Source organism: Panthera leo, chromosome D3 (genome assembly GCF_018350215.1).
Source record: "Panthera leo isolate Ple1 chromosome D3, P.leo_Ple1_pat1.1, whole genome shotgun sequence".
Taxonomy (NCBI): Eukaryota; Metazoa; Chordata; class Mammalia; order Carnivora; family Felidae; genus Panthera; species Panthera leo.
The window spans coordinates 57,527,432-57,541,357 of record NC_056690.1 but is presented as its reverse complement, the minus strand read 5'-3'; the positions used below and the strand labels follow the sequence as shown (position 1 = coordinate 57,541,357).

The 13,926-nt window shown below is 44.8% G+C and overlaps 1 protein-coding gene across 1 annotated transcript in view; it reads right to left on the bottom strand.

The window, feature by feature from the left end:
* Nucleotides 1–1,792: 1,792 nt before the first annotated feature.
* The window catches only part of MOCOS (molybdenum cofactor sulfurase), a 55,953-nt gene continuing 43,819 nt past the window's right edge, over nt 1,793–13,926 (bottom strand). Inside the window, exons 12-15 of the mRNA XM_042911156.1 lie at nt 12,977–13,082; nt 8,997–9,135; nt 3,833–3,937; nt 1,793–1,976 (exon numbers count right to left, since the gene is read on the bottom strand). Coding sequence (XP_042767090.1) covers nt 1,824–1,976; nt 3,833–3,937; nt 8,997–9,135; nt 12,977–13,082 — 503 coding nt within the window. The 3' untranslated portion in view covers nt 1,793–1,823. The remainder of the gene's footprint in view (nt 1,977–3,832; nt 3,938–8,996; nt 9,136–12,976; nt 13,083–13,926) is intronic.

The following is a 13,926-nucleotide window of genomic DNA, read 5'->3' as shown; positions in this document are numbered from 1 at the left end:
CACATAGTGCTGAAAACATCTTTCAAACCCCACATAGTACTGAAAGCATCACAAAGTTCTGCAAATGATATAATGGAAGAAACCGACCCCTAACCAAGGGGTCTGAGTAAGTGAGGCAGAGAAACCTGAGCCTGATATGCAGACAACTGGGCAGGAAGGAGAAGCAGGACACTGGCTTTAGGAAGACACTGTGGGCAGTGGTGGGCAGGGGTTTGGGGAAGAGGTGATTGCACTCATGAACAATCCAGGTGGGAGGTGCTGAGGGCCTTAGCAAGGACCTGGGGCTCCCATGCGGACTCCATGCTTCAGGACTTGAGCAGAGCGGACGTAGGAGGATGTCATGCTTGCTCCATATGGCTATATATGACAGGACGAGACCCATGCCGGACGTCATGGGGAGGCAGAGACAAGCTCAATACAGGGAGGAGCTTTTCAACAATTCAGAGGGATAGGTAGCTTCATTAGAGAGAGAGCTTTCCGTCACTGGACGTATTCAACTGGAGGCTGCAGGAGCAGGGTCAGAGGTGGTAGGGAAGGGACCCCTGAACCTCCAAAGTTCCTCTCTGAACTGGGATTTGGAGACTGGGTGGCTCGTGGGCTGACATGGCCCGGTGGGCTTGTTGAGGGAGCATGATTGCTCAGAGAGCACCGCAGTCACTGAGTGTGGCCTCGGGCTCATGAGCACCCCCCAGAACATCAACCCAACGCGGGAGAGGAGGAATGAGCCGGGATAGGAAGGAAGGAGGGGGAGGTTGCCAGCTTGTGCCTTTGCTCAACACATAAATATCCTGGTCAAATCTCCCCGAAAGAACGTGACCACAACTCATAAGCCCGCCTCCTCTATGTCCACGAGAGGAAAGGGGCACATTCTCATTCCCTCAAGATCACCGGACACAAGCTCCCACCCTCATTATAGAGGGATTGACAAGCACTAGAGATTCTTTCTAAAGACAAAGTAACCATGTGGGAAAATGGCAAAATGGAGCTTCAGCATTCCCAGGGAGCGTCGTAAAGATCTCACCTAATTACTTCCAGTTATGGAAAGAAAGAAGTCACTGGGATAAAAGGTACAGCATAGGGAATATAGTTGATGGTACTGTAATACCTTTTTACAGTGACGGGTGTTAGCTACACTTGTAGTAAGCATAGTATAACATGTAGATATAGTGAATCCCTATGCTGTACACCTGAAACTAACACTGTGTGTCAACTACACTTAAATTTAAAAAGATAGTGATGGGGCACCTGGGTGGCTCAGTCAGCTGAGCTTCCCACTTCACCTCAGGTCATGATCTCATGGTTCATGAGTTCGAGCCCCGCGTCAGGCTCTGTGCTAACAGCTCAGAGCCTGGAGCCTGCTTCAGCTTCTGTGTCTTCCTGTCTCTGTCCCTACCCTGCTCATGCTCTGTCTCTCTCTCTCAATAATAAATAAATGTTAAAAAAAAATTTTTTTAATAGTGATAGAATAGAGAGAATTATAACTGGAAAAAAAACCTCACCTAATTAAAATTATCATACTTCAAAAAAGAAATAATAAAATAAAATAAAATAAAATAAAATAAAATAAAATAAAATAATCCTACTTCAAACGCATATGGGAACCTTGCTGGGTGCAGCACAGCTGTGGAAAGCACAGAGGGCCCAAAACTGCCCTCGTGAGCTTGGCCAGTGCACACGTGGAGAGTGGAAGTTAGAGGCGGCCAACGAGAGTTCCCCTACCCCCCCGAAGAGAACTCTCCTTGTTCTATTGAGCCATGTGCCAGCGTGAATTACAGCAGACATAGGTGTAAAAGAGAAATTTTAATTTACACTGAAAATACTTTTTAGGAGATAACATCCTGATGTTTTGTGGAAGCAGGTAGCTCATGGTGTTCTGTGTTTTCTTTCAACACAGGGAGCACCTGAGATCCTACAGACAGGAAAGCTGGGGAAGAAAAATCCAAAGATGTATGCATCAGGTACACTCCAAAGTTCACCTGTGAACAAGACAGCGGCAACAACAAGCCAGATTATTTTAGCAGTTGAAATAATTTTATAAATAATAATGATCAACTAAAATCAAGTCAGATCTTTAAAGACAGGTACTAGGATGTAGTGGGAAACAAGAATCCCAATTTCAGACAAAGATTGTCATGTATAATGTTCTTTCCCGACAGTCCCCCCCACCCCACACCTGTTTTTCTCCTTCCTATATACCCTGAGCTTCTGGTAGGAGGGCTTGCGTCCTGCTCTCCGCTTCTGACCACGACCAGGCCAATTTCTGCTCTGTTCCCTGATGTAAAAACTATTTTGTGAAAGTAACAGCAAAATTCTGCATTTTCTTTGAGGTGATTTTGTTGTTGTTGTTGTGATGTAGGTTAAGTTCTCCAAAGTCTCTAGAACAGAAATGGGAGGCCCAAAATAAAGAGCTGTGTGAGTCTACTCAGAGTTTGCCATCAATGCGAGTGAGTCAGTAAGAACTCCCTGGAGCATGTGATACACTCCCAGATCTGTTCATTCCTGTGATAACATCAGCTGGGTGCCCCCAAGTTCCACGACCCAGGCTAGGGGCTGAGGCCAAATTAATTCCTTAAGATGTGTGCACATGCGGGAGAAGGGTACACAGGAACTTTCTGTACTCTCTTTGCAATTTATCCGTGAATCTAAAATTATTCCAAAATGTTTTTTAAAAAATGAAAGGTGTGTGCACAAGAGAGTTACAGTGGTTCTCAGAAGTACAGTGATTTCCTTCCGTGCATCATAGTATTTGTGCACACCCATCCCCTGTCCTCTGGCAACCTGCATGGCACAGATTCAAGGTCCTCACACCCTCAGGTGACACAGCCTGCCTCAGCTGAGGGAACGGACATGTTGACAAAACACTCAAGTGAAGATCATATCTATCCCGTGTCTGCAGGGAGACTGTGGCAATTAAATACTGTGAAACGAAACCCTGGTTTGGAGAAACGTGGGAACCGATGTGGAACATTTTACCATGAGTTTACCTTCTAATTTATTATTAGAGAGATATTGAATATTTATGTTAATTCAGTTAATTTTCAAGAAATGTTCCATGCAACCTTGATTGCTTACCTGACTTCCTAGAACTCCTTGCAAACAAAACCAGAAAGCCCTAGCCTGGACATAAATCTTCCTAAAGAATCAGTCAGTTAGAAATTCAGTTTCTATAACCTGGAATCCACAAAAACCACACCTAGTCATTCTAACCTTCAAGAAGATGATTTACAGCCTTCTCAGAGTGAAATTTACTGAATCTGCCTATGCAATTACTCTATTCACCACAGGGCATTTTACTCTCATGAGACACCTGTGGTGAAGAAAATAATGATCGAGACAATAAAATTACTTGGCTTATTTACTTATTTCTTATTTAAACCCTGTATCTCTTCAACAAAATTTGAGAGCATCAAAAATACACATAAGACCCCCAAAAAGTAAGAAAATGAATGGAAAAGAAACCTAAGATGGTGCCATGGATGAGATCAGAACCTTAATGGTAGCCGATCAGCCTCAGAATGTCTCCTCACTTCTCAGACTTACACACCGTTATTACTCAGAACTACAGTTTGGGTGTAGATAACAAGCCAGGATCTTAAAATAGGATCTTAGGGGCACCTGGGTGGTTCAGTCAGTTATGTGTCTAACTTGGTTTGGGCTCAAGTGATGATCTCACTGTTTCATGAATTTGAGCCCCGCCAAAGGCTCTGCTTGGGATTCTCTTCCTCTCTCTCTCTCTCTCTCTCTGCCCTTCCCCCCCCCCCAAATAAATAAATAAACTTAAAAAACAAAACAGGATCTTAAAACAGGTGTCACAGTTTGCAATCATGCTTACTTTTCTCGCACGACTCTCAGAAAGCTTTTGGAAAACATTTTGGTTTCGCTGCCCAGTTTGCTGGTTGATGCAAATCATCTGGCATCTGTGACAAGGACCTAAAACCTAGAGGGGGCGAGAAGGGAAAAGACAGCGTTGCCGTGAAAGTGGCCAGACGCTCCTGCTAGTGCAGGGAGGAATCTGGGTCCAGGAGGACTGGTTGTCAGAGGTGTTCTCTGGGCCCACTCACACAGCAATGCTCACTACTCTGCTCTGACTGCTAGGAGCCAGAAAGCAGCCGCTCCTCACACAGTCCTGGGGGATCATCCATGTTTGTTCATCAACTGAAAGACTGCTGCTTCCGGGCTTTGTAGACAAAGAAAAGAGTTGTTGTGAATCTCGGATGGTTATCAGAGAATCTTGGAGATCCTCCCAGGAAGAAAAGAACTAAGTGGTTGGAGGATAAACTAGGAGAAGATAAACACCCACGGGCCCAGCACTGACTCATCAGAAAGAACCTTACTGTGTCCGCGTCCTTTGGCCCAGAAACTTCGCTACTAGGAATTTCACTCAAGAAAAGAACCCCAAGTACAAACACAGGTTCCTGTACAATCTTTCTCATGTTGTTTGTGATCGGGGAAACCTGAGAGCATCTTAAACATCAAATAGTAGAGAACAATGGCTACACTACAGGTATATGAATATATCGTGCAGGTATTAAAATTAATCTATAAAGGGTTTAAAATGGTAAATATTTATAAGTGAAATAAGCAGGAAAGAAAATTACATGTGTATTCACACACACACACACACACACACACACAGCTTCTTAACAAGGGTCATCCTGTTGGTCTGCCACGAGCAAGACTTGCTCTATAGTGAGAAAAATCTCCCACAAATGTTAACACAAAACAAGAAGGCATGCAGCTTAGCAGTGACGAGACGCTGCTTTTGTTGCACCTATAAAAAGGGTGAAGGGACTTGATTTTCACATTTGTTCCTCTGCTCACTTGGGGGCAAACACCAAGTACGCACTGAAACTAGAAACAGCTAAATCTTGATGTGTCTTGGCCTGTTCCTAGCACTCGCCTTCTGGCTGGTGGGCCCTAAACCAGTGGAAATACAACCTCAAGGTAGCACCAAAGTTAAGGCTCCCAGGCCTCCGCCAGCAGCTGGGCTGTGCTGTACAGGGCTCTGCCCGGCACTCGCCTTGACACTGAGCAGACCTATGACCTCTCCAGGCCTCATTGCCTCACTCAGCCCCTTCGCTTGATTTGGTGAGGATTCCAGACACTATTTCTAGGATGCCACGCCCAGGATTCTCGTGCACGAGAATGTCTGAGGTGGAAAAAGACTGCCTCAAGATAGAACACTAAGCCCTCCAAGAGCAAGTACAGAACACGCTACCTCCTCTGCCTAGAAAACTATGATTCCCAGGCCAGGCTCCCTCTGGCCCTGCAGAGCTATGTCCCACAGAATGGACGTCCCACAGAACGGACGTCCCACCAGCCCTGGGCCTGGGCCCCAGCTGCCACCTGACAGATAGCACTTCATGTAAAACTCCTGTCGCTTTGGCCAAAAGGCTCTCTTAAAAGTTTCTCAAGCTGGCAGAGGGAAAAATATTTTCCAGACACTTTTTTCAAACACCAAGGCGAAGAAATCAATTTTCTTAAAACATCCATCATTTTTTAAGCATTTTTCTCTAGCCTTCTCATCCATTGGCATTTAACAAAAATTGTTTACTAGTATACATGTTCTTTGAAAAATAACTCAAACTATACAGAGCAGCTTTAAGAGTTAAAAAAGAAAGCACTCAGGGTGCCTGGGTGACTCAGTCAGTTAAGCATCTGACCTAGGCTCAGGTCACAGTCTCGCGGTTCGTGAATTCAAACCCTGAGTTAGTCTCTGTGCTGACAGCTCAGAGCCTGGAGCCTACTTTGGATTCTGTGTCTCCCTCTCTCTGCCCCTCCCCACTTGCGCTCTGCCCCCCCCCCCCAAAGTAAATAAACATTTAAAAAAGGTTTAAAGAGAAAGCACTCAGCAGCGGCCTCCCTCACTGTCCTGAGAGGCAAGTGCTGCTGATGTGGCTATAGATCCCTCCAGACTGCAGCTCGGAGCTGGACACAACCACACATGCACCCGTGCAACATACTCCCAGAGCTCTCAGAGGCCGCGGGGTGTCTTCCCTGATTTCATTATTCCACAATACACACTGGGCGCCCTCCATGTCTATACACAGAGACCACCTACCTCATCCTTGGGCTTGAGATTTTCATGATGGCCTGGCATTCCTGTGGGGTGATGTTCTATGAAGCCAAGTTCTACTAGCCGGTTTCTAATTCTTAGCTGTTAATAATTTTGCAGTGAAGGTCTTAATCCACATAACCCTATTTGCTGTTTAAAACTTGGGGGGAGGGGGTTTGATCTCTCTAAATGAGATTATAAAGCCACCGGGTATAAAAGTTTTTATGATTTGATGATACCCAGTGAAAAATGACTTTCTAAAAGAGATTTAAAACTTGGGGTGGGAGGGGGTTTGACCTCTCTAAATGAGATTATAAAGACACCAGGTATAAAAGTTTTTATGATTTGATGATACCCAGTGAAAAATGACTTTCTAAAAGAGATGTGCTAAGTCTTTTTGCATTGTAACAGCCTCAGCCTGAGTATTATCATCGGCAAGCATCTTTTAAGCATTTAGTTTTTGCAAGGCATAGTACTAACTATAGTTCACACTTTTTAGTGCCTGCACAGGACTACACTGTATGAATATAGCATAATTTATTTAAACAATCTCCCTTTTATGGATATTTCTGATGGCCTCCAAGTTTTCATATTTCATGTTTTGGTTTGGGGGCTCCTGGTTTGCAAACTTTTTTTTTTAACATTTATTTTTGAGAGACAGAGCAAGACAGAGCACGAGTGGGGGAGGGGCAGAGGGGGGGGGGGGGGGGACACAATCTGAAGCAGCCCAGGCTCTGAGCTGTCAGCACAGAGCCTGATGTGGGGCTCAAACTCATGGGCTGTGAGATCATGACCTGAGCCAAAGTCGGAAGCCTAACCAACTGAGCCACCCAGGTGCCCCTCAATTTTTCATCTTTCTAAAAGCATTACAATAAATAAACTTGTAATAGAACTCTGCATACTTGTACAGGTGTATTTTATGGACTAGATTTCTATAAGTGAGATAATTAGGCCAAAGGGCAGGCATATTTTAACTTTTACTAATGAATGTTTATTAAGAACACTGATCTAAAGAAAACAAAGCACTAGGACGCCTGGGTGGCTCAGTCAGTTAAGCGGCCGACTTCGGCTCAGGTCATGATCTCGCGGCCCGTGAGTTCGAGCCCCACGTTGGGCTCTGTGCTGACAGCTCAGAGACTGGAGCCTGTTTCAGATTCTGTGTGTGTGTCTCTCTCTCTGCTCCTCTCCTCCTTGTGCTCTGTCTCTCTCTCTCTCAAAAATAAATATTTTTAAATTTTTTAATAAAAATTAAGGAGAGCAGAACATCTCAGAAAAATTTCTTAAAGAATCTTACTTGTATTTATGGCCCCAGGTAGCTGACAAACTGCAGATGCTATTGTTGCCAAGTGACAACAGTGTCAGAATTGTCTGACAGTGACAATAAGCTCATTCTAGTTCCTTCTCTCTCCTCTACCTTTCTTCCTTTTCTTCTTCCTCCTTCTCTCCATTTATCAAACAACAGGTATTAATACCTACTCTGCATCAGGCAGGATACTTAAGAGCAAGTGTTTTAAAGACACAGCAGGGACAGAGAAACAGGAAATGAGGAAGAGAAGAGTAAGTCAGAAGCAGGGGTGAGGAGGAACAGCAGGAGGGCTGGTGCCAGAGAGAGGCCTGTGGGCGGCAATGTCTGGGAGAGAAGAGATTGTTTTTTCAAGGAAGAAAAGCTGCCAGGATAAGAGGAGGTTTGGGGACGTAAGTGGATAAAAAAAATTCTTTGGGACTTCTTCATGCCGTGAAATTTAAGTGCCCTCCACAACCCTAGACCTCCACCATTCTTCCAGGAAGATTTAAATGACTGCCTGCTGCTTTTCCGGATACCACAGTGGTGTTCCTTCCAAGTGCAGAGCCGGGACACAAGATAGCCCCAAGGTAGATGGTGTATACCAAGATTAATAATATTACTATTAAGATAATATCATCCCCCACTAAAGTACCAAGGACATTCTGTGCAGATGACCCATCCTTCTGTCCCTAGCTATTCCTTATCTTTCCTGTCCATTCATTCTCTCGATGGTTATTGAGCACTGACTCTGGGCCAAGACTGTTCTGGGCCCTAGAGGTACAGCTGAACAAAACATACTAGTCCCCACCCTCGTGTGCTCTGAAGGAATAAGCAGGTGCTATGCTTAAGAGTCTGACCTTCCCAAGGAGGTGCCATCTGAGTGGAGACCCTGAAGTGGCTGCAGGAAGAACACGCCAAGCAGAAGGGACACGTTGAGACAGGAAGCTTGGCGTGTTTAGGAAATGTAGAGAAGGATGGTGTGGCAGGCAACGGGAGGGCTAGAGAGGTCAGGGGGATCAGGTCTCAGGAGCCCTGTTGTCTCCAAGGAAGAATGTAGGTTTTAGCCTAAGGCTTTCTCACATTTTTTCAAGCCCACAGCACTGTTTGGGGGGCCCGGAGCCTGGGGAGAGAGGGCAGGGGGCAGCTTCACCTCTCTGACTGTAAGCTCCTCCACAAAGGCCAGCAAGGCAGGAAGCCAGGGTGTGGGAAGAAGGTAGAGTGGTGGCCACGGACACTGAGGGACCACTAGACATCTGGGTCCTCCTCCACCAGCACCAGACATCAGGAAAGTGCAACAGGTTCCAGGAGGAGAATGTTCCCATAGACACAAGCATTCTAAGAAAACACAGTTTAAGCCCAAACATAATTATGAGATGGAGGCGGCACTGAGCCCTGACCACCTGTAGGAGCACCTTCTCTCTGTCCCACGGGCAACTGACTGCTGCCACCCTCGCAGGGAATAAGAGATGGATCCTTCCAAGGGGAGTCCCAGAATGCAGATGTCACAAACCCCCCAGCTGAGGCTTTGCGGGTCAGAGTCAAAGACAGACAGGGGATTCCCACCTGCCACCGGCCAGGCCACCATCCTGGCCACAGACGGAGGTCAGTCTCCATCGGCAACCCTTGAGGGAGGATAACTGAACATCCCCGACTCACCTGGAAACGCAGGGAACCGACTGAAATCTCATCCCACGTCTCTTCTTCAAAAGGGCTTGTTCCACTGGTAATAATATTGGCACGGAAACGTGAGATGAGTTCTTTCATCGGGAATAATTCCTCCTTTCCGTTCTCATCACTGTTTAAGACATGCCAAAAGGGGGGTAGTGGGAAGAGCAGACAATGGAGGCGCAATTATTCAACATTTCTAGCCCTTGATGCCTGACTTCATCAACTGTTCTCAGGCCCGAGCCTAGATGATCAGAACCAGCTTCTACCACAAGTGTTAAGACCAGCAGACACGCATCCGTTAGGCAGACCTTGATGGTGTTCCATGGGAGATGATCCCATCTCCATGGACAGGCCCACAAGAGGCAGTGCAAAGAGTAAGTAGATCTTAGCTGAAGAGACAAAGGACTCTGGAAACCAAGGGAACAGGAGTCAAATGAAAAAACTTCTACGAAAAGACCAGTTCTGTGTCGCGAGTCTGGACAAGGCGCTTAAGGAGTGTCAACAGGCTTAACTGCCAAGGACCTAAGATGTTCCAAGAGCTCCTACTTTGTTTTTGGATATGAGAATGCCATAAAGCAACAATGCGTACATATGGGAGGTTTCAGTATTGATTTCCCACAGAGAACAGACTGGTGGTTACCAGAGGCAGGGGTGGGAGCGGGCAAAATGGGTGAAGGGGGCCAAAAGGCACAAACTTCCAGTTATACAATAAATACATCATGGGGATATAACGTGCAGGGCGATGACCATAGTCGTTAATACCGTACTGCATATTTGAAAGTTGCTAAGAGAGTACATCTTATAAGTTCTCATCACACGAAAAAAAATTTGTAACTATATAGGGTGACAGATGTTAACCAGACTTATTGTAGTGATTGTTTCTCACTATGTACAAATAACGAATCATGCTATTGTACACCTGAAACTAATATAATGTTGTATGTCAACTTTATCTCCATAAAAACAAATTTACTTCCTAACTTCTGTACTATTTGCAGTTTTAATGAGCATTCACTATTTTTGTAATTCTTGTTTAAGATTTTGGTTTATGGCCATGAGGTCCCATAAAATGGCTCTCTGCACCTCCGTGCACCAAAGGGAAAAAGAACAAAAAATAAAGCATCTGAGGGGCACCTGGGTGGCTCAGTCAGCTGAGCGTCTGACTTCGGCTCAGGTCATGATCTCTCAGTTTGTGAGTTCGAGCCCCACGTCAGGCTCTTATGCTGACCACTCGGAGCCTGGAGCCTGCTTTGGATTCTGTGTCTCCTTCTCTCCCTGCCCCTCTTCCACTTGTGCTCTGTCTCTCTCTGTCTCTCAAAAATAAATAAATGTAAAAAAAAATTTTTTTAAATAAAGCATCTGAAAACGTCAACAAAAGAACACATTGTGTGATCCTGTTATATTGGGTTCAAGAACAAGCAAAATGATCGATGATAAAAGGAGTCAGAATAGTGGTGATCTTCTGTTGGACTGACAGGGCATACGAAGAAGGTTTCTGGCATACTAGAAATGTTCTCTAATTGGTCTGGGCAGTGGTACATGGGTATATATATATGTAAAAATTAATTGAGATATGTACTTACAATTTTTGTGCTTTGTTGTGCTTCAACAAAGAAAAATGTTTTTAAGTTGGGGGATGGGGTAGTCCCAAAGTACGCCCGGAATTTTCCCTGGAAACAGAGCTGAAAAGCCCTGGTGGAGGACAAGGCTGTAATATCCCAATCCCCTTCCAGCAGGGGCTGGTGAGTGCAAAGCCGGGACCAGGATAACCAAGTCTAGTTTCAGCACTACGTGCAACTCCCATAAGCAATGAGAACTACAGTTTCTTCATCTGAAATGAGAGGGCTAGCACTTTCCAGTCCTAAAATCCTTGGATTCTGGATTTAGCCTCCAAGTTACAAACATTCCCTTTGTGTTTTGTAAAAGGGAAAGTTTTATGTTCAAAAGATACCATGGTCATCATCAGGGAAATACACACCAAAACCACAATGAGATACCACCTCACACCTGTCAGAAGGACTAACATTAACAACTCCGGCAACAACAGATGTTGGCGAGGATGCACAGGAAGGGGATCTATTTTGCACCGCTGGTGGGAATGTAAGCTGGTGGAGCCACTCGGGAAAACAGTACGGAGGTTCCTCAAAAAATTAAAAATAGAACTACCCTACGACCCAGCAATTGCACTACTAGGTATTTATCCAAGGATACAGTTGTGTTGTTTTGAAGGGACACATGCACCCCAACGTTTCTAGCAGCTCTTTTGACAAGAGCCAAAGTGTGGAAAGAGCCCAAATGTCCATCAACAGATGAATGGACAAAGAAGATGTGGTGTATGTATACACACACACACACACACACACACACACACACACACACAATGGAGTATTACTCAGCAATCAAAAAGAATAAAATCTTCCCATTTGCAACGATGTGGATGGACTAGAGGGTATTATGCTAAGCGAAATTAGTCAGAGAAACACAAATATCATATGATTCCACTCCTGTGGAATTTAAGATACAAAACAGATGAACATAAAGGGAAGGGAAGCAAAAATAATATAAAAACAGGAGGGGGACAAAACGTAAGAGACTCTTAAATATAGAGAACACACTGAGGGTTGCTGGAGGGGTTGTGGGTGGGGGTTGGGCTAAATGGGTGAAGGGGCATTAAGGAGGACACTTGTTGGGATGAGCGCTGGGTGTTCTATGTAGGGGATGAATCAGGGGATTCTACTCCTGAAACCATTATTGCACTACATGCTAACTAACTTGGATATAAATTTTTTAAAAAAGATATGATCAGCATATGCATTATAGAGTCCATCAAATTTGAAAGTAGAACAGAGATACAGCAACCACAGCCCCCAGCGACCCTCCCAGGCACGAGGCACAGGCTGGTCCACTTAACCTGTCACACCCACTGCCTGCTTGTCAGCCCTGCGCTCAGACACCCAGTAGGAAACACGGTCCCCTCCTGGTAGGAACCCGGATTGCAGCAAGCCGGTCTCCACTTCCTATTTTTCCACACAAAGAACCCTAGAAAACCACTGACCTGCTCTCTCCAGGGCTCTGGGTCCCTGAGGAGGAGTGTCACTTGATGCCGGGATAGCTCGGTGAACACCCAGGGACCATGAAGCTGCACCATACTTCTATACCCAAGGAGAGCGAGCGAGGCCATGGCCAGGGAACTCTGTTGCACGTTTTTGCCAACGACTACAAACAGCAATCACTACAAACAGCCCATCTTTGTCATTTTTATTAAGCTACCTTTGTACGTGTTTCTGAGTGTGCACACATGTGCCCAAGACCACAAGGCACGTAAGAGTCACAGGATCCCTGGCTCACGGTGACGGGCGTGTGCACACCTCTCCTGGCCTGTGGGCTAGGAATAAGCAGACTGACACAGCTGTCACATAACAGTGGGGCCATTTTTTGCCCTAATTGTCTGATTCCCTTGGGACTTCAATTTCCTCTAACTACAACGAAGGGGGTTGAACTAACTCTTTCTGGAGCTGACCCGCTAATACGTCAGGGCCCTTAGCAGCACCTCGGGTGGAAGTGAGCAGCCAGTGCTCTCGGTTCTATCTGCTGATACAAACATATAATATCTACAGTTATAACTTTAAAAGCTTTCATAACCACCCTTTTCACTCAAAATGATTGTGGAAATAGGGCAAGGCTCCTAGGGAACAGGGGGCGGTGGGAGGATGGGCAATGAAACTGGGTCAAGTTCAATTCCATTAAAGCAAGTGCTAAGAAATGGAATGATTAAAAATGAGAGTTGGGGTTCGCTAAACATCATGAAGTCATCAAGAGAGACGGGGGAGCTGGACCCAAAGGGCTTTGTAACTTCTCGGGGCCTCAGTCTCTCGTCTGCACTCCACGACTCCCCAGGCAGGTGCAAGGCTCACCCTCAGAGTCAAGTGGTTACACCTGCCTGCTATTCCCAAGGCAAAGGATCTTACCTGGCATTTAATTGCTGCTGAAGCTCCAAAACACTGGGTCTATTTATCAGCAAATATTGTGCTTCATTCACCAGAGAAAGGGTGGCTGTTGAACCAGCAGATTGATCTAAAAGTGATGGGGTATTTTTAAAAGAAGTTGCTAAATACACACACACACATACACACAGACATGCACACACACACATAATGTACATATATATATATGTACATTTTATATATATATATATAAATTACTCATCCATAAAAAAGAATGAAATCTTGCCATTTGTGACAACATGGATAGACCCTGAGGGCAGTATACTAAATGAAGTAAGTCAGACAGAAATGCCATATGATCTCACTTATATGTGGAATCCAAAACAAACAAACAAAACAAGCTCATAGACACAGAGAACAGACTGGTGGTGAACAGAGGCAGGGGGTGGGGGTGGGCAGGATGGATACGGGATGGAGTCAAAAGATACAAGCTTCAGTTATGAAATAAATACATCACGAGGAGGTAATGTACACCGTGGTGACTATACTTAATAACATTGTACTGCATATTTGAAAGTTGCTAAGAGAATAAATCTTAAAAATTCTCATCACAAGAAAAAAAATTTAACTGTGTATGGTGACAGATGTTAACCAGATTTATTGTGGTGGCCATTTCTCAATACATACAAATACCAAATCGTTATGCTGTACATCTGAAACTAATATAGTGTTATATGTCACGTATACCTCAATAAAAAAGTTTAAATAAATTAAAAAGAAGAATTGCTTTCTCGGCATGCAAACGAATCCTGCTTCCATTGGCTTGCATTTTTAAAAAGGAGAGACGATTTCTATAAGGGAAAAAAAAATGGTGGCCTGGAAATAATAAAAATGTTCTAAGCATTGCTTAAACCTCTCAGAAATAGAAAATGAGCTGTTAATAATCTGGAAAAATAATAATAATAAAATGCCCA